The sequence below is a fragment of the Rhinatrema bivittatum genome, chromosome 11 (genome assembly GCF_901001135.1).
Source record: "Rhinatrema bivittatum chromosome 11, aRhiBiv1.1, whole genome shotgun sequence".
Classification (NCBI taxonomy): Eukaryota; Metazoa; Chordata; class Amphibia; order Gymnophiona; family Rhinatrematidae; genus Rhinatrema; species Rhinatrema bivittatum.
Window position 1 is genome coordinate 22,245,240 of NC_042625.1, and position 21,952 is coordinate 22,267,191.

Here is a 21,952-nt window from a genome sequence, read left to right on the forward strand (position 1 = left end):
TATTCATCTGTGCGTGTAACTGGTTAAAGGTAACAGTCAGATTATCCAACATATTCTGTTGTTCGGAGATTCGCTGGGCCAGGCCAGGAATGGCCTGCAAGGCAGTGAGCTGAGCCGAATCCATGGAGTTAGCAATCTGTTATGGTTTTGAGGTGTTGGAGTGAATTCTTGGGTACTGCGGTGATGGCCACTCCCACAGGGAGGAGCCCCGTGAGTAACCGCAGTACTAGGCTAGACTCTATACATGCAGACACAGAGAATTCATATTTATTATACAGCTTGGTGGTACTGCCCAGGGGCAGCAGCAGTGAGGTAATCCAGTAGAAGTAGACCAGGGGTCCTCAGCAGAGGAGACCAGTCCCACGCTCAGATAATTGGTAGCTGCACAAGGTAGTAGAGAAGTCCCGGATGCAGACTCGCAGCACTGAAGCTGAAGGTGAGACAGACTGACAAGGTTAGTTATTCACTGAAGTAAATAGCTGTATTGATGAAGATCCTGGCAGGCAGAAGTTGTTCAGTGGCAGGCACCAGATTAGGGAGAGCAGGCCCTCGAGGAGCGAGTACCTGGTATCCCAAGATAGGTACCTGAAGTAGAGCAGAAGGGCCCCCGAGGAGCGGGTAACCAGGTTAGTGAAGAAATACCCCGAAGGGCAGAGAGAGTTTCCTGTGGCAGCTGGGAAGCGGCAGAGCAGCTTAGACCGGAGGCAATCCAATCCTTGCTAACTCAGATTGTTAGCAAACAAAGGGCAGGCTAAATACCCAGATGTCATGACATCACTCGGAGGGGACGCCCCTGAGGTTCCCGCCATGATGTGGATAAAGATGTGGGTGGTGTGCGCGCGCGCACTCTAGGAGGCCCTCAGGAAATCCATGGCAAACACCGTCACCATTGCCGTTCCGGGGACGCCGGAGAGAGCGGCATGAAGACGCGGCAGCAGCCATCTTCCCAAGGCTTGAGGAAAGAGAAGGAAGAAAGTTGAGACATAGAGGTCGAAGCCGTCTGAGACCGACGGATGCAACACCCCCATCCGATCCAGGGCTGGTCGCCTGATCCTCCTCCCCATTGCTTCCTCTGACGGAATCACCGGGAGTCCCTGGGCTCGAGGAGATCAATCATCCTCCTGACTGTCACTTTCTTCCTGCCTGAGAGGCTCTCCAGACCCACTGCGGAGTCTGGCACAGGGCTCTGAGACCATGTGGGCCTCCTACTGGCCTCGGTCTTCCCAAAGGACCCCTCACCACCGGGCACACAATTGTGGCATAAAGCTGCTGAATTAAAATGACCCTGAATCAAACCGCAGGAACGGCACCTTTTCCGATGCTGGGAACCTGCAGCTGGCACCATCTTGCCTGCACATGGTCGGGCCTGCTAAGAGCCGTGCAATCATGGCATGTGGACAAAGAGAGGGACACTGCTAAGTGCAGCCTTCAGCTCCTGGAGCAGCCCGCCATTACTCACCGCCGAAAAACCACTTCCTTCCCAGCCCGGGCTTGCCCTGAAACAGCAAGGAATGGCCCCAATGCTAACCACTGCAAATTTCTGTTTTTTCTTTTCTTAAAGAAATAGCAGCCCCAGGACAGGAAAAGTCCAACAGGATAAAAAACAAGATACTTCCCTGCTGCTGGTCACTCTTCTGGGAAGAAGCCTTAAGGAAATCAAAGGGAACCAGGACCCCTGACTGTCAGACTCCTGGATCTGCTGCAGGTCAAACTGCCCAGGGATCATCAACCCCCGCTTGCCCGGTTCAACCTGAGGGATGGCCCACAAAGCAACCTAACACCTCAGGGAATGTCTCCCAGCTTCTCGCTTCTTCTTTCTTTTCCTCAATATTTTTTATTTTTCTTAAACTCCAGATTACACGTTTGTACCTCTTCCATCTGCTGAGACAGAGAAATACTGGCACTCTTGGTTGTGTAGCAGTGCCTCAAAGTTTTTGGTTCTCTGCCCCCATCTGCTGGTAGGCATGCAAAACCCACTTGTCTGGACTGATCTGGGGTATACAATACAAGGTTCCACATTAGGAGTCACCACACAGGAAAAGGATCTAGGTGTCATCGTTGAAAATACATTGAAATCTTCTGTTCAGTGTGCAGCAGCCGCCAAGAAAGCAAACAGAACGCTAGGGATTATTAGGAAAGGAATGGAAAATAAAACAGAGAATATCATAATGTCTTTGTATCGCTCCATGGTGCGATCTTATCTTAAGTATTGTGTGCAATTCTAGTCACCACATCTCAAAAAAGATATAGCAGAATTAGAAAAGGTACAGAGAAAGGTGACCAAAATGATAAAGGGGATGGGACAAATCTCCTGTGAAGAAAGGCTAAAGAGGTTAGGACTTTTCAGTTTGGAGAAGAGACGCCTGAAGGGGTCTATAAAATAATGAGTGGAATAGAACGAGTAAACGTTACAGCTGTTTACTCTTTTGAAAAATACAAAGGCCAGTGGATACACAATGAAGTTACTGGGTAATACATTTAAAATTAATAAGAGAAAATATGTTTTTACTTAACACATAATTAAACTCTAGAATTTGGTGCCAGGGGATGTGGTGAAAGCTATTAGTGTAGCTGCATTTAAAAAAGGTTTGGACAAGTTCCTGGAGGAAAAGTCCATTAACCATTATTAAGGGAGACTTGCAGGAATTCCTGGGATAAGCAGCTTGGTATCTATCTACCCCTTGGTATTCTGCCAGGTATTTGTGACCTGGATTGCCCACTGCTGGAAACAGGATACTGGAATTGATAGACTTTAATGTGACCCAGTATGGCAAGTCATGTTCTATTTCTGTATCTTTCTGCCACATTTTCTACACCTCTGATTGCATCTTTTGGTACTTGAGGATCTTCTTTCTCTTCCACAGAATAGTCACTTGGTACTGATACTTCTACAAGTATTCTTGTGCTTGTCTCTTTTACTACAATGTCAGGGTTTTGTGCATCAACCTTTTTATTAGTTGGAATAGGAATGTCCCAGGTGATCATAACTTCTTCATTCTTTACAACTGTTTCAGGGTTATTGACCCAGTGCTTCTCCCAGTGCTATTTTCCCTAGTGTTTACAGTTCAATAACACGATAGTGCAAAAGTGTATTGTTAGTGTTTACAGTTTCCAGTGGATGAGCTTTGCTACTTTATTATGTCTTTCTGTTTAGAACTCTCCTTCCCCCAGCTAGTTAATCCATCACATTCAGCAGCTCAGGATCCCTTAGTAGTTCATCCTCATTTAACTGGCTAGTCCTGACCTGGACAGATGAACCTGCTAGGCTGCAGGAGATATGGGACCAAGTGGTAGCATCACAGTCAAACCTACAAGCTGATCAAAGGCAGCAGTTTTATTCTTTCTGGCAAGATCAAATATGAAAGGATGCAGGCTGTAAATGGTCTCCCATGCCCTCTGTGTGGCAACAGAAATAGAAAACAAACATAACTGCCAGTCCTGCACTCTGTAGGTGCAATCAAATTGAAATGCAGAAATAATTGCATTATTTCGATACGTCCAAGTGTTTTCATATACCCATACTTTATAATATAATTACCCTAACCAGGCATCACATATTGCATTCCGGCCTCCTCGACCATTTATTGCTCCAATAGCTGCAGGTCGGAACCACTCTCTTTGTTCCACACCGGATCTCTCCAAGCGACGGACCGCGACGCTGTGCTGTGATGCCTTCTTAGGCAGCAAGCCGATTCTGATTGACTGTGCCGCAACACGTGACCAGAAGTGCGCGCTTTCAGTGGTATCGCTGCTGGTCCTGAAGACTTGTGGAAAGCAGTGAGGAACCCGTTTGCAAGCTGGATCGGAGGAAAGGAATTGGCCGCCCGTCCGCTCGCCCCCGGGCCCCGTCATGGCTAGTGTCCATGAGAGCCTGTACTTTAACCCAATGATGACGAATGGGGTGGTGCACGCCAATGTGTTTGGCATCAAGGACTGGGTCACCCCGTACAAGATTTCCGTGCTGGTACTGCTCCGAGACATGACCAAGTGCCCCCAAATCAGCCTGATGGAGAAGAGGCGGCTGAATAAGCTAATCCTGCCCCTGCTTCAGGTCCGGAGCGTGCTGCTTGCTTCTTTTCTTTGCTGGATCGTTCACGCCATCATTTAGGTTTATCACCTCTCAGCTGGTCGCATGCATTTCCCATCACCCGATATTTATGTAACCTGTAGAAGCTGATCCTTGCACGTGTTTCAGGAGGCGAGGCTTATGCGTGCGGCATAAGCATGGAGAACTTGACCTACGGTTTCATATGTATCTGCACTGGGGACACTGTGGGATTGTTAAAAATGGGATTTTGAAAAGTCAGACGTTTGTTTATAGCTATGTTACCATTGCCGGTATATGCAGTTTTGGAGGACTGGCTCACTCTGTTCGGCTAGTTCATGTTGATCTGATGCTGAGCCTTTTGCATATGCTTGCTGCTGTACCATAGTAAAAAAAAAAAAAAAAAAGTCAGTCGTTATTTGGGACAGCCTAGTCTTTCATATTTCAATTGAAAAAGTAATAGAACCTAGGAAAAGTCTACAAGAAATAGAAGACATAATAAATTTGATAGCAAATAACACTGGCAAAACATTTTAGAAATGTTCAGATTCTCACATTTGCCAATCTTAAGAGTGTTAAGTATGTTAATTTAGTGTTGTCAGACTTCAAAGGCTTCCAAGTTTACTACCCCTGTTGAATGTAACTTTGTCCTTCCTGTTTTTTACCAATGGTTTGTTACAGTTTCCCCCTTTCGATGTAAACCGATCTGATATGGTCCTCAACCATGAAGGTCGGTTTAGAAAAGTGTTAAATAAATAAAGGGAGTTTCATGCTGAAATACCCCATTTCACAAATGTTTTGATTTGACCATGTTTGTAGTTTAGTAGTTGACATCGAGGTGCTACCTAATAGTAACTTGATATGAAAGATAGAAGTGCAGAAAAAACTTTTTGGTCTGATTTATATATAGTCTTTATTTTCTTTTCAAACATCGGCTGCTCATTTTAGTACAATGAAAATTTCCCAACAAAATCCCCCAACATGGACCGTGTTTTGCCAGTCCGGCTGCCTCCGGGGGTGGGGGGGGGGGGGGGTTACTTTTAACACACAAGCATCTGTAATGCAAACACAGGTACAAATAGACCAAAATAACCAATACCATACCAACTAAATATATGTTTTAAAAAAAGATTTTTCTTGTGACACTATCCTGGGCACTTCAGAACCCTTGTACCCCAGATTAATGCTTGCATTGTACTTTGGTTGTTTTTTTTTTTAATAAGAAGCTTAAACATAAATTGTTATTGTGTTGTCAGATGTTGCCCAGCAATAATTTACAGCTTCAGTCTGAATTTTTAGGGAAGCTAGGGTGAGATAGTCAAAAGATCTGGAAAGCCCATCTGGCTGTCAGTCCCAATAACAGCCAGTGCCAGCTTTTTTTTTTTTTTCCCATAGCACTGTCCTACTATCACTGAAGGAAAAGAAGATAATTAGAGACACTGAACTAGTAGCAGGTCACCACTGTGACTGGCATCCCCCCCCCCCCCACAGGGGATCAGTCTTACCAGCAAATACCTATACACTATGACTAATAATTATCCAAACCCCTTACCATACTAGCAGTTCAAAACTAAACTGCAGGAGTATGCTGGAAGGTTTTGAATATCTTGTTCCCAAATAGCAGGAAAAGATCCTTTTGTAAAAACACCCTACGAGATGCCAAATTTTCCAGCTGCTTCAGATTATGAAAAAGGCTGCAACAGTGCCAGAACGCAGGTGGCTCCTCTTTGCTCCATACAGACAAAATTGTCTTTTTTTACCCAATAAGTAAGCCTTCTGGACCTTTAGCTTTGATTCCAGCACAATAATTTTATAAAGAGCTGTGAAACTTCAGTATTTGGGAAGAGGAGCATATCAGCATGAAACACCCCTATAAGTATGTGGGAACTGGATGTACAAGATGAAGGTTTCATAAACCTCTTGAGATCTTGTAGACCAGGCTGATGCTCTTAGTTACCAACTATCAAAATCTGTTTTGAGCCCCTTGTGTGCATTTTATGTAGAAAACACTTGTTGGAACATTTAGGCTCAATAATGGACTCTCAGATTTTTGGATGCATTTTTATGCTGTGCCCTGTTTCAGATTATGACTTCAGGAGATTTTTGCATGTGAATCCAATTATGTCCATTCAGCTTTTAACCCATATTTCATGTATCAGGGTCCTGATATGACGCTTTCACGGTTGATCAAGGCTGTTGATGAGTGCTGTCCCAGTTTGGCAAATTTAGTGAAAATAAGGTAGGATTTGATGATATTACTCTGTAGCTTACATTAAAGGGACACTGGGATGTTGGAGAAGTAGAGTCATTATGAATTTATAATAAACTAATAAAATGGAGTTTTATTTTTTTGGATGTCATCTGAACTTCATCACAGAACCTGTAATGGAAACCACTTCTCCATAAAAGGATAGTTCAAAGTTTGAGCTTTTAATTATGATTTGTGGGAAATTCTTGATTAAGGAGTCTCCTCTGCCCCTAATTATTTGTGTGATCTCGAGCAAGTTCCTTGATCAAACAATGCCTCAGTGTAATTGGGTAATACTATTCCTTCTCTCCTGACTTTTTTGGATGTCCATATGCCAGAAATGTGTAGTATCTACTAAAGACGTGACAGCATCCTGGAGACAAAACCATTACACTTTATCTGTTCTTTTCTGTGCTGTTATTCTTTGCCCTTGACTAAGACCACCACCTATGCCCCTGCCCCCTAACTCATACTTCCAATGCCATGAGGTCCTTTTTCATCTGCTCAGGCACAAGCCTGGCGGTATTATTGGTGCTCTCACAAATGAGCAGCTTTAGGTAGCTGGGTCAGAGAGCCTGATTAGTTTCACTAGGTCTTGATATAAATATATTCCCTGTACATACTAGGATCAGACCAGACCGCTGGGTTATGCCTCCCTTCCATGGAGTCAGAGAAAAAGCTGAAAGGCACCCCCTGATAACCTGGTGTGCCACCTGCGATCCTTCAGCATTTCTCTGACTCCAGCAGATGAAGGATGGCATAACCTGCGGTCTTGATCCTTGACAAAATTCTTGATTATTTTTTAAGTGAAGGGATTCTTTACCCTTAGTGCCTTTGACTAGATCAACTTGTAGTAAGTAGCAAAAAAAAAAAGAGAAATAAATCATATAATAGCAGGCAAGGCTGGGCTTCTGCCCTACGACCTTAATGCCCAGAGAATTTTGACACAGCCCGGTGAGTTGGGGGGATTTACCGGTGGGCCGGTCCCTCCCCCCATTCAATTCCAGAGACGTTTAATTTCTCTGGTGGGAGCTACTATTTGTTGATTAAGGCCAGGGACGTGCATTCCCCTGGTTGAGCAGCTCTGACAATAAATAAATAAATACTTTTAAAAGCAGAGCGAGCATACTGAAATCTCCTGGGTCTCCGGAGGGAGTGAATTTCTTCACCCAGCTGATTTTTTGTTCACTGCTCAGCGGGGATCACGGTGTGCAGCTTGTGGAGAGCCGGCAGCATGGCTCTCACGCGAAAGCCTCTGCTCCCGCTGTAGCCCCGGGGGCGAATGTCCTTCACAGGTGCCGATTACAGGAACAAGATTAGCTCTGCCGCGATCGCGTGGCTCAGGCAGGAATCAAACTGCTCAAAAGCAGCGGCTTGCCCCTGATAAACGCAGGAACGGCGGCCATTTTGCCCGACTCGGGTCTCGATACTGCTCAGGGGGAGAGGATTTCCTGCCGCTTTCTCTGTCTACGTTGAGCCCTGAAAGGCCTCGCGATTCGGGGCATGATTCTTCTCCTCCCCCTGCCTTGGGGGGCCCTTAAAGAGGCAGTACCCGTTTTCTTCGCAATTTATTTTATTACTGGCCAAAGCTCATATGGAAGCCGAGGCAGACTTAGATTTGCAGTATGCTTCTCCTGCAAAGATCCCTAGGCATGGGGAGGATCAGGGGGATCCTAGGACCCTTCTACGCCGTCCAGCCCCTGATGAGGGGGTACCAATGCTTTCCACTCCTCCTACATCCCCACTGCCGGACCCTTCACAGGTGGATACGAGCGATGACGTGGACAATTCCGCTCAGGTCGAAGGGGATGGCCCGCGGGTGATTCGGTTGTTTCCCTGGGAGGAGCTGGACCCTTTGATTCTGCATGTGGTAACGGAACTGGATATTCAGGCTCTGCAGCAGGTGGTGGATACTTCTTCAGGGGATCCTGTGTTGTTGGGTCTTTGGGCTCCTCCTAGAACATTTCCTTTTCATCCGATGCTATTACAGCGTATGACCCGGGAATGTGACGTACCTGAAGCCACCCTACAGGTTAGTAGGGCCATGGAAAAGCTTTACCCACTGCCGGACGAGTCCTTAGATCTTCTTAAGATCTCTAAGGTGGACGTGGCCATTTCAGCCATTGCCAAGTGCACAACAGTTCCGGTAATGGAGGGGCAGCTCTCAAGGATCTGCAGGATAGGAAGCTGGAGGTTCTCCTCAAGCGGATTTTTGAGGTGTTGGTAGCCCTCACGCCGAGTGCCGTCTGTAGTAGTCTCATGCAGAGAGCTACTCTTAGATGGGTTCAGCAATTACAACTCAGGAGCTGCCTCTGGCAGAGGCGGAACAGGCGGACCACATGGAGGCGGCAGTGGCTTATACAGCGGATGCTTTGTACGATCTTCTATGTACCTCTGCGCGCACGATATCTTCGGCAGTTTCGGCGAGGAGGCTTCTTTGGCTCCGTAATTGGCCGGCTGATGTCTCAGCTGGGTTCCTTCCCGTTTAAAGGAAAGCTGTTATTTGGGGATGATCTGGAGCAACTTATTAAGTCCTTAGGGGACAACAAGGTTTACAAGCTCCCGGAGGACAGGCCCAGATCTTCTCCCCCCTTTAGTGCGTCTCGGGGTTGTTTTCGTGGTCAGCACCGTTTTCGTACTGGTAGGGGTCGTCCTTTGCTCCTCGGCAAGGTCTCAGGCTTAAGCTCATTCCTTTCGCGGTAGACGGCCTCAGCTCGACGGGTCCTCCCATGGATTCTCCACCAACAAGGCTCCACAATGAAGGTGCGCCGGCCCATTCCTCCATTCCGTCTCTCCTTGTTTCAACACGGCTGTGGACAAGGTTTTCCTGCTTCGGGAGAGGATGGGCAAGCTGATGTCTCAGGTTCGACGTCTTTGGCCCTCCCTTTGCCCAAGGTATGGGACTATTTGCAAGTTCTTGGTTCTATGGCATCTACTCTGGAGTTGGTTCCCTGGGCGTTTGCTCATATGAGACCTTTGCAGAGGGCGTTGCTTTCCCGCTGGGACCCCAAGTCCAAGGACTTCCACTTGCCCTTACCCCTCATGGATCCAGCCAGGACCAGTCTAGAATGATGGTTGGTTTCCAATCACTTACAACAGGGGATGGACCTAGAGAATCCCCAGTGGATAATCGTGACAACGGATGCCAGCCTTTCCGGTTGGGGGGGGGGGGGGGGGACTGTCAGTCACGTTCAACGCAGGGTCGATGGACGGCTCAGGAGTCCAAGTGGTCCATAAATCAGTTGGAGACAAGGGCGGTTCGTCTAGCACTGTGCTATTTTCTCCTGCTAGTCCAGCATTGTTCGGTGAGGATTCTATCTGACAATCGGGCCAATACAGTAAGGACGCATAAGAAACAGTGCGGCAGGGCCGGGCACCCGCTCGTTTGCCGCGCGCATATTTTGATTCTGTAGAATATCCTGAAGGAAAAAATACCAGAGGCCTCAAAATGAATTAAGGCTCTGAAGAAAGAAGAAGAAGCTATGGTGAACTATGGCCTAGTTCTGCAAAGCAACATATGAACTATGGCCTAGTTTTGCAAAGCAAAACACACATTAGCAGAATCCAGGTGAAACGTCAACAAGTGAAGTCACAGGATGAGCATAAGATAAGAAGATGACAGGTCTGAGAAAGGGTATCTGTGAAGATAACAGATCTGAAAAAGGGTATCTGTGAAGAAAGTTTGTACATATGAAGTAAGATAAGATCAAACGGGAACAAAGAACAGCTGTATTTGCAGCAAGGTTAACTGAAATCTTGTGGTTTGGAGTAAATAGTAGTTATCAAGTAGCTTATTGAAAATGTATATAAAAAGAGTTTGCAAAAAGGAAAAATTAAGCAAATGTTCCAGACCATAGATGTGCTATGTACATTGTTGTAAGTATACCTTTGCTTCCTGCGTATACCATTGCTTATACTCAGTATAATAAATATATTATTGTGTGATTTAAGACTTAATCAGAGTTGTTATTACAAACAATTGGTGGATTGAATGCGGGCATTCGTCACATGTTTGCGGAAGCAACTTTGATTATTTCTTGGGAAGAGTAGAAGATTTACGTTCTCCTGGTGTGATCCCCTAGGGCCCAGCTTGATCAACTGGTCCAGGAGTGATCGGTAATTAAAGCCAGGAGTCCTGTGTAAATCGTGGTGATAGTTTTGAGAAAAGGCGCCTGAGGTTTTAACGCTGCAGCAATTGTTGTTTTTCTTGTATTTACTGTGTGGGTTGATATTAGCGTGTATATATTTTGTGTTCTTATTTTGTTTTGGTTACTATATACAGTTATATGTGCGTAGCCTAAGTAAACGACAGTTTAAAATGATTAACACACACCCAACCCCTAAAAGGGTCCCAGAAGGACAATTAGGAAAGCCTACCACGGTACGTACATTATATGTTAACAGTGATGATACATGTACGGCTGTCCAGCATGTAATTAATTTATTTCCATTTGAAAAAGACCTTATTAAGAAAACAAATGACAAATGGGGTAAATACTCTGCTAAAGATTCCTTTTCCTGGCCCATGGAAGGATCTTTGAAACTTAGTCATTTATTGCCATTGTTAACATTCCTACAAGATAATAAAAAGAAAAATAGTCTAAAGAAACACCTGCATGTCTGGAATTTATTTTCAGTGACAGGTGACTTATATACAGCTGATAAAGAAATAAAAAAGAAAAATAAGGTTATAGGTGAGATAGGATCAAAATCCCTAAATCCGCCCCCATATGTGACTACATGTCCCCTGCTGGAAGACAGTGATCACGAAATTTTAATGCCTATACCAGCAGGCTATGGTCCGTTGAAAGGTCCTGTACAAAAGCCTAAACCCTTATATCCGGACTTAGAACAAGCAGCTAAATTTGAACGGGAAGCTGCTGAGCTTTTCCCTGGAACAGATAACTTTAAAATTAAGGGATTAGTGCACCTGACACCTGCCGATGGCAAGGACTGTCAGCAATTACGGGTTAATGTGTTATCAGAAACCCCACAGAGTCGGTCAACAGAAACGGCTCAAGGGTCATCCTTGACACCAGAGATGATTAAAGAAAGGATTAAAACGAATGAGGAAGGTTCATATGGGGCTCCATGGTGGACCACTGTTAAGACAGAATTAGGCAATGCAAATATAAACACTCCTTGCCACCCGGAAGGGCCAGTAACTGAAGCACAGCTTTCAGAAATAAGGGAATTAGTCAACAAATATTGCAAGGAGTCAGAAGATTTGGAATTTATCCAAAAAGGTTTAGACATATGGTTAAAATGTATACAAGATTTAAACTCGCCACCTGCTAAGGGAGTAAGAAACAAGAAAGATAATGTGGAATTGAAAGAATTTCCTATCTTCTTAAGAGATAATGGGCAACAGCCACCCATTGCAGCTTATAAACCATATACACCAGTAGATATTAGTACGATTATACAAAAATTGCCTAGTATACATAAAGGAGCAAGGCTCTGGCTCGAGGCAATAGATACTAATACGGCCGGAACACATTTAGCCATAGGGGATTTTAAGGCGCTATGTGCAGCTTCCGGCATTAGTTTACCACAACTCTCAGCAGTAAGCGCACGTCCAAGGCTTCTCACCCATATTGCCGACGGAATTCCTTTCCAAGGCCAAGATAGGATAGATTTGGTAAATGCTTTAAATGTCCTGTATCCTACAAGTATAGATTTTACGGCCATCACTGCAACCAAATGGGATGGCTTAACTGATTTTGCAATGCACTTGACAAAATGTATGGACATGTATAAGGCACAAACTGGGCAGGATGCTGATATACAGCCAAACATCCCTGTATTTTTACATTTATTCTATGCTACTTTGCCTGCAAATATGCAGACTAATTTGAATAATGTTGTGGCACTTTCAACAAAAACATGGCCAGAGGTGAGAAACACTTTAATGCATTTCGCCTCAGTGCATTGCAAAATGATAAGAACTTCTAATAAAGAGCAACAGAAAATGGCTAGCAAATTAATGACATTACAGATAGCGGACTTAGAAGAGAAAAAGAATATGAAAACACAAAGAAATCAGGATACAGTAAACCTACAAGGCAGTGATATACAGGATTGTTATGTGATACAGGGTCCTCCGCGTACCCCGTATGAAGGAATATATCAGGGAGCATATCCCTCCTATATCCCCCGAGGTCGAGGGATGAGAAGGGGAAGGGGAGGAAGAGGTTTTGCACAAGGGATAATGAATAGACCGTCCCCTGATAGAAGAGCTCATGTGCAGTGCTGGAATTGCCAGTCATTTGGACACTATGCAACTGAATGCAGGCGATCAGGAGTCCCTGATCAACAAACATTTTTACAGACACCGCCGCCGCTTAACCAAACATTGCAGACATCACCGTTATCAGCACCAGCTCAGTTACAGGCTGGCCAACAGCCCTCACAATTCCCTGTGTGGGACCAAGGTAATTATTGACAGACTGCAGGGAATAGAGGAATGATCCAGGGAGATACTGTATTCTTACATAATTCAGAGCCATTTATTCAATTATTAGTAGGTCCTCAGCAGGTTCCAATGCAATTTTTGATTGATACAGGCGCTACATCATCTGTTATTTGTGTTAAACCAAGCGCTGTAAAAAGATCCATTGAAACAAACACCACTATTGGCTTTGATGTCAAGCCCAGTAAAAAACATTTAACTGAATTAACCCCAGTAGTAATTAACACTACACAAGGTAAAAGAGAAGCTTCAGTTAAATTCTTAATTGCTGAACATTGCCCTGTAAATTTACTAGGACGAGACCTACTTACTCAATTTGGATTAACTCTCACCTTTAAAATCCCAAAATCTAAAAGTCTCCTTTCCTTACTCACTTCAATAGGAAGTGAGGAGGAGAATGAAATCCCGGATGAATGGCAATGGGATCAACTACCTTTAGATTTGTGGAGCACTGAAGAGGCTCCTTATGGTAGAGCAAAAACAGCTCCAGCTTATCGAATTAAAACAGTACCATTTGAGCTGGGACCAAATGTGAGCCCTTATCCAGTAAAAGAAAAATTAATGGAACCTACTATGAAACATATTGCTAGATTGTTAAAACATGGTATTATTGAAGAATCACAGTCACCCTATAATACTCCTTTGTTCCCTGTGCCAAAAGGAGAAAATGATGTCAGAATTGTTCATGATTTACGTGCATTGAATGATATAGTGATTCCACAATATCCAGTTTGTGCTAATCCTCTGACATTATTACAAACACAGCCCATATATAAGTTCAACTCTGTCATTGATTTATCTAATGCATTCTTTGCAATTCCTTTACATACTGCTTCTCGTGATTTAACATCTTTTGTATTAGGCACAAAAGCTTATCGGTGGGCACGGATGCCCCAAGGTTTTACAGATAGCCCGACTGTATTTTCAAAACAATTGAACAAGGATCTAGAGCAGTTCAGAAGTGTTTTACCTAAATCAGTATCTTTATTTACATATGTTGATGACATATTGCTTTCTGCTGAAACTAAAATAGAATGTTGTGAATGGACATTTAAATTATTACAAAGGCTTGGTGAGGCAGGATATAAATGTAATCAACAGAAATGTGTATTAGCTAAGACTCAAGTAAATTTTCTAGGTCAAATAATATCCTCAACTACTAAACACATAACAAAGGACCTATTGTTAGAACTACAGAAACAGGAGTTTCCCCAGAATTTAAAGCAATTACGAGGTTTATTGGGAACTTTTAATTACTGTCGACAATGGATACCAAGTTATTCAGCGCGCATTTCTCCTCTACTGAGGCATTTACAGGTACCGGCTGGTACTGGGTCTTATGCGCAAATAAAATTGACTGAAGATGACGAAATGGTAATACAAGATGTATTACAGACTTTACTACAGGCTGAACCCTTAGGTACTGTAGACCCCAGGCTGAAAGTGCATATATGGGTCCGAGACATGGGAAACACATGGGCTGCTTTTGTAAATCAAGAAGATACACCGAAACAAGCAGTGGCATTTCTATCTGGATCCTATAGTCCAGTGGAAATGGCTCTACCTGAAATTCCAAAGTTATTAACTGCTATTGTCGCCGCTATTGGTAAATGGCGAGCTATGATGCCATATAGCTCGTTAATTTACACTGCGCTCATTCAATACATCATTTGCTAACGACTAGTCAGGCTGCATTGACAGCAACCAGATTTGGTAAATATCAAACAATATTGACTGGCCAAGATATAGTAACAGCACCTCTCACGAAAGCTCAGAATAAGTTACTAGATTGTTTTTTTCCTAGTAATGTACAGAGACAAATTGAAAGAAAAGACATCCCGGACCTTTTACTGACCCAGTTTGATCCCCTTGACAAGGGACTAATATGGTTTACAGATGGGGCACAGAAAGACCAGCAAGCAGCGTTTGCAGCATTAAGTGTTACACCCAGTTTAGATATTATTACCAAAATACAGTATCAAACAGGGAAAGGTGTAACAGCACAAGAAGCTGAACTCCTTGCTGTAATAGCAGCTTTGAAATCTTCAGGAATAAAAGAGCACTGCACGATCTATACTGATAGTTCATATGTAGTTAGTTCTCTACAATACCATTTATTGAAATGGAAAAGAAGGGGAATGATTACTGCCACGGGTCAGCCCTTACAACATATCAACAACTGGAAACAAATACTGAATTTATTATCGAAAAGGGAAGGGGTTGGTTCTAAAACTGCTATAGTATGGACGCCAGCACATACTGGACATATGAGCTTTGAGGCACAAGGAAATGACCTAGCAGATAAAGCTGCTACAGAAGTGCTTACCGTGAAACTAATGACTATGCAAACACGGTTTAGCTCAGAATTAATGCATACTCCATATCCCATGCCACTTGACATACTCCATGAACAACCTAGTGGTGAGGAATTACAGAAATGGGTGACAATTGGATGTTATAAAAAAGGGAAAGAATGGCTCCACCCTAATGGAAAAAAATGTCTGACAACATCAGAAGTGTTGCGATACTTCTTTGCATGGCATGCAACCATGCATCTGTCTGCCACTGCACTATTAGCAGGCATACAAAGTAATCATTGGAACCAGAATCTTTATGCTCTAGCTGTACAGATAATTCATAACTGTTTAGTCTGTTCTACTCATATAGCTCGTCGAGGCCCAGCTGTGAGTCCTGGTAACTTGCCTATCCCCCAGGGACCAGGTTTGGAATGGCACATTGATTACACTGATATGATTGAAGCAGTTAAAGGAAAACGGTATGTATTGGTATGGGTGGATAGCTTTTCACATTGGATAGAAGCTTTCCCATGTACAAAAGAAACAGCTCATGTAGTTATTGATACCTTTTTACATAGAATTTTACCAGCCCATGGATGTCCAATCAAAATTGTATCTGATAATGGGACACACTTTAATAATCAAATTATGAATGAATTACAAGAGATCTGTAATATTATCCATCGACGTGTGTCAGTCTATAAGCCAACCTCGAATGGTTTGGTAGAACGATATAACGGAATATTGAAAACAAAATTGAGGGTATTGCTAGCAGCATTAAATAAAAACAAAACAAACAAATTATATACCTGGTTGGATGTATTACCATTGGCCTTAATGAATATACGGAATACGCCAGGTACAATCCATGAGATTACTCCATTTCAATTACAGACAGGACGGATTATGAATCCGGTGAGAATAAGACAAACTGATACTCAAGTAGAGTATTGGAAAAAAGTTCAGCCCCTAGTAGCCATAGCAGCAGACCTCATACAGACTGAATCGAAAAAGGTTCCTAAACAATCTTTTTGCGCTTCCTTTTCAGTAGGTGATCAAGTACTACGAAAGAATTACACCCACAAGACTTGGAAGGATCCGATATACGTTGGACCTTTCACTATCACAGACCTCAGCCATACTGCTGCTAAACTATCTGAACATTCCACTTGGGTACATTTGTCGGATATACGGACATTTAATCCGATACTATAATTGGACTGTTGCATTATCTTTTCTCTCTGAAGTAGACTGACGACTGCAGGAAAAGAAAATGTTATGTTTACTAACCTGTTTATATGTACTAACGTATACATGGCCACTTGTTACTTCTTTCCCTCTCCAACAGGCCCCTGTTTCAGGTTTAACAAATTTGTGGGTACAGACAATACAAGAATTAGTAAAGACTCTTCCAGCAGATGTTACTGATTGTATTGTCTGCACTCCACATCAAAAAGCCCATTCACATGTCCCAGCCATTTCCTTTCCAGTTCCATTACACCATATTTTAGGATTTAAAGATAATGGACAACACAATATGACCATAGATCCATTAGCAGGACAAACATGGACACAATATTTGGGTAATGCCAAACCTCCCCCACTTACAGCTGATTTACCAAAAAATGGTTTTCTTTGCCTTAGTAATGTTACTTCCCCGAACCCTATTCCTTGCAACTATACTTACTCCACATACAATACAACATGGATTATTCGTAAGGGAACCATCTTACCCAGCACCCCTTTCACTGACATTGTAATAAGCTGTAATTGCACATTTTCACATATTACTGCATCTCCTCCACCAGGTTGCCTCCCATGTATAGCAAATCTGTCCAAGATTGTACATGTAGCCACCGACACCCAATATATACGCACTTTCAATTCTACATACACTGTCTGTCCACGTCTGTGTGACCTCTTCAACATAGCAGACAATAACTGTTCATCTGAAAATGACTTATCTTTGGTTCCTTGTAGTGTATTAGGAAAATATAAATCTCCTTTTGTTTATGGCCCTTATGACAATAGCAATGATACCGTAATACAAAACTTTGCAAATCTTTATGTTGGACATTATTGGTTGTGTGATGGAATAGTCTTCCTCAAACTCCCTGCATACTATGAATTTTGTGTGTTAGTTACATTTAACTATTTTTCTCGAATTATTCCATTAAATCACCCTATGCATACCCGCTCCCGAAGGAGTGTTCCCTCAGCTGTCCCTGAAGATCAAGCAATCCAACTCTCATTGGATTATATTAACTCAACCTACCCTTTAACTAAAACTAGATTAGATGCATTAAGCTATACCTCATGGTTACCATTTGCCCAACCTGCAGTTGCAGCTGAATTGGGAATGGCCATTCGGCGACTACAATCTGTCCTCCATGTAGTCACGCATGAATTAGAGATCGCCCTTAAAGCTCTTCAAGACACGGTAGATGAATTAACTACTGTTTCTACATATAATCGACATGGTCTGGACTATATATTGGCTGCCCAAGGAGGATTGTGTACGGTACTTAATAGCTCTGAATGTTGTACAGTAGTGGTTAATCGCTCTCATATAGTTTACAACGCAATGCAAAAGATACAAGAACTGGCTAGACTTCAAGTTAGCGATTTTGAGGGAGGAATCTCAGTAACTTGGTGGGATTCCATAACCTCCTGGTTTTCTAACTTATCTAGTCATTTGAAGGGGATAGTAGGAGTTTTTCTTGGATTACTAGTTTTAGGTATAATGTTATGTTTTTGTATTCCATGTATTTGTTCAGTATTACAATATTGTCGACCAAAGATGCCAACACCAAAACCAGTAACCAATATGATAGCGTATAGCAATATAAACTTGAGAACTACTAGAATGGTCCAAACCACAATCAGTACAGATGATAGCTGGGAAACGGAAAGTGAGAGCAGTTAAAAAAGGGAGGTCCTAGGGAGGTGTCCACAGATACAAAGAAGAAAACCCTAGTCTCTATGCTGTTCCCCTGTGTGAAGAATGAAGACACCTAATGTGAGCCAGAGTCAATCTGGCTCAAGGGAGGATTGTAGAATATCCTGAAGGAAAAAATACCAGAGGCCTCAAAATGAATTAAGGCTCTGAAGAAAGAAGAAGAAGCTATGGTGAACTATGGCCTAGTTCTGCAAAGCAACATATGAACTATGGCCTAGTTTTGCAAAGCAAAACACACATTAGCAGAATCCAGGTGAAACGTCAACAAGTGAAGTCACAGGATGAGCATAAGATAAGAAGATGACAGGTCTGAGAAAGGGTATCTGTGAAGATAACAGATCTGAAAAAGGGTATCTGTGAAGAAAGTTTGTACATATGAAGTAAGATAAGATCAAACGGGAACAAAGAACAGCTGTATTTGCAGCAAGGTTAACTGAAATCTTGTGGTTTGGAGTAAATAGTAGTTATCAAGTAGCTTATTGAAAATGTATATAAAAAGAGTTTGCAAAAAGGAAAAATTAAGCAAATGTTCCAGACCATAGATGTGCTATGTACATTGTTGTAAGTATACCTTTGCTTCCTGCGTATACCATTGCTTATACTCAGTATAATAAATATATTATTGTGTGATTTAAGACTTAATCAGAGTTGTTATTACAAACAATTCACATACCGCTCGATTCAGTATTCAAATTAGACGCAAATCCAAGTGGCATCCAAAGCGCGTCAATGAAGTGGTAGGCGTTCGCAATCCATTTACTGTATAGAGCGGTATGCAGCGCCTATACAGTATCCAGGGTGCGCTGGTACCTGTCATTTCATATGTCATTTGAAATGTCATTCCACCAGGTAATTGGATGGTTCTTTTCTACAGAGCCTGCTGCCTTGAGCGCCAGGCCGGACATCCAAGCCGTGACCTTGGACGTCCGGCCGGGCGCTCAAGGCAGCGGTGCCTCCAACCATGGACGCCTGGATACAGGCGGGAAGGTCCATGGACAGACGCTGCGACCTTGGACGTCCAAGGTTATGACGTCCGTTCATGGACCTTCCTGCCTGTAGGCCCCGCTGCCTTGAGCGCCCTGCCGGACGTCCAAGTTTCCCAGTACATACGTGGATAATCCACACTGTGGATTCTCTCTCTGGTGTACAGTTTGACTGGCAGCACATAAAAATTATTTAACAGTACATACATGGATCTGCAGCACTGTATTCTCAAGTTTGTATTCTCAACTCAGCTATGCGTTGTTATTTCAGCATCTACTACTGCCTTATTCTAGACGCAGGAGGAAGGCATCCTTAGAGACGTCCGTAGAGGCGTCTGTGTCTCCGCTGGACTCCGGAGCCTCAGGACGCCTAGTGGATGCCCATCTCTCCGGTGCCCGTAGAGGCGTCCATGTCCGGAGCCTCAGAGACGTACAGTTTAACCCGTAGCCTGGCACGGCTCCCATCTATCGCCAGGGACAGGGTAGGCGGTAAATATTCAGGTTAAAGATGCAGTAAATAAGCTGGTTAACAGGGCGATAATTTGGGCGCACGTTACTGTATCGGAGGGAATAGCTAATCCGATCATTAACATGTCATATACATGCGGGGGGCGGAAAGGGATACTCATCCTTTTCGGCAAGCGGTAAGGATGCGTAAAAGCCGATACTGAATCGCGGGTACGCCTTATGCATCCAAAATGTGCGTCCAAAGCGGGTTAAAAACCAGGTAACCACGGCCGCGCTTTACTGTATCGGCCCGAATGTGAGAACCGTGGCATACATAAATCATCAAGTGGGAACAAAGAGCTTGACTGGTGGCCGCTGAGGCGGACAAGTTGATGATCTGGACGGAACACAATCTGACCCGCTTGGCGGCGTCCCACATTGCCGTAAAGGACAACGCCCAGGCAGATTTTCTCAGTCGCCAATGGCTAGATCCCGGAAAGTGGGAGTTGTCCATGGAGGCGATGCGGCTCTTGATTCGCTGGTGGGGAGTCCCCCGGCTGGATTTGATGGAAACTCGACTGAATGCGATGGCAGCTCATTTCTTCAGTCGCAGAAGAGAGCACGGAGCGGAAGGGATGGATGCCTTGGTCCTTCCATGGCTTTCCTACATGCTCCTCTATGTGTTTCCTCCTTGGCCGTTGGTGGGGAAAGTCTTGAGGCGAATAGAGTCACACCGGGGGCCAGTTATTCTTGTAGCTCCGGAGTTCCTGCGGAGGCCGTGGTTCACAGACCTGATCAATTTGGCGGTAGACGGTCCCTTGCGTCTCTGTCACCTACCAAATTTGCTTCGACAGGGTCCAGTATTTTTCGATCAGGCGGCTCGCTTTTGTCTAGCGGCTTGGCTTATGAGAGGAGACAGTTGAGAAAGAAGGGTTATCCGGATGCCGTTATTTCTACTCTACTACGCGCGCAGAAGACCTCTACTTCGCTCATCTATGTCAGGGTATGGAAGGTTTTCGATTCCTGGTTAGTGAGTTGAAAGGGTCCTCGCACCATACCACTATTGTGCACATACTTGCGTTCTTGCACGAAGGCTTAAAGAAAGGACTGGTGTACAGCTCGCCCCAGGTTCAGGTAGCGGGGTTAGGATGTTTGAGAGATAAAGTTGATGGCACGTCCCTTGCAGGACATCCTGATGTGGTGCGTTTTTTGAATGGAGTCAAACATTTACACTCACCGGTGCGTGCAGTGTGTCCTTCATGGAGTTTGAATCTGGTTGTCCGAGGGCTCTGCGGTCCTCCCTTCGAGCCTATTAAGCGGGCTACGTTGAAAGATTTAACACTCAAGGTGACGTTCCTCATGGCTATTTGTTCGGCCAGGCAAATATCTGAGATTCAAGCGTTATCCTGCAGGGAACCGTTTTTGTGGATCTCGGACTCTGGGGTCTCGCTTAGGATGGTGCCTTCTTTTCTGCCAAAGGTGGTATCGGCATTTCACGTAAATCAGTCAGTTGAGTTACCGGCCTTTCCAGATTTGGATCGGAATTCTCCTCAGGCTCATGATTTGAGGAGACTGGACGTCCGCCGGATACTTCTTCGATACTTCGAAGTGACTAATGACTTTCGGTTGTCAGACCATCTTTTTGTCTTATGGAGCGGTCCTAAGAAAGGATGTAAGGCATCCAAGGCTACTGTTGCCCTATGGTTGAAGGACACTATTGCTTCGACATATATATGTCACAGGCTGCAAGTGCCAGATGGTCTTAAAGCTCATTTGATCAGATCTCAAGCAGCATCTTGGGCAGAAAGTCAGTGTTTCGCCGCAGGAGATTTGCAGAGTAACTACTTGGAAATCTTTGCACACGTTTGCTAAGCATTACCGTTTAGACGTCCGGGCTCCGGATGTTGATTTTTTTGGCAGCAGTGTGCTTCGAGCGGGACTCTCCGGGTCCCACCCCATTTAGGGCAGCTTGGGTACATCCCAGCGGTCTGGACTGATCCTGGTACATACAGGGAAAGGAAAACTGGTTCTTACCTGCTAATTTTCATTCCTGTAGTACCAAGGATCAGTCCAGATACCCGCCCAGGGGTATAGTGTTCCGGGGAGTCTGCTCAATTGATATTTTCTCTCTGCAGTGTTTAGAAGACTATGACGAGTTTAAACAGAACTTCTATATAGGATACTCTAAATCATACTCTTTTTCGTGTAAATAGTTCTCACAGGTTTTTGTTCAGATAAGTTCTCTTGATCTAGTCATTGGTTGTTTAAATTTACTTTTTCTGCTTTGATATTATACTGAAGGATCGCAGGTGGCACACCGGGTTATCAGGGGGTGCTTTTCAGCTTTTCTCTGACTCCATCTGCTGGAAGGGAGGCATAACCCAGCGGTCTTGGACTGATCCTTGGTACTACAGGAACGAAAATTAGCAGGTAAGAACCAATTTTCCTTTTTAATGCTTTTTTTTTGGTTGAAAGAGTTTTCCCATTCTATGTCCACGGCA

The 21,952-nt window shown here is 43.9% G+C and overlaps 1 protein-coding gene across 2 annotated transcripts in view; it reads left to right on the plus strand.

Annotated features, from left to right (window-relative positions):
- Nucleotides 1–3,695: 3,695 nt before the first annotated feature.
- ANAPC5 (anaphase promoting complex subunit 5) overlaps nt 3,696–21,952 on the plus strand; it is an 85,876-nt gene continuing 67,619 nt past the window's right edge. Inside the window, exons 1-2 of one of the 2 annotated variants that reach the window (XM_029570906.1) lie at nt 3,696–4,051; nt 6,205–6,284. In XM_029570906.1, coding sequence (XP_029426766.1) covers nt 3,851–4,051; nt 6,205–6,284 — 281 coding nt within the window. In that variant the 5' untranslated portion in view covers nt 3,696–3,850. The remainder of the gene's footprint in view (nt 4,052–6,204; nt 6,285–21,952) is intronic. The other variant, XM_029570905.1, reaches the window with a different exon arrangement.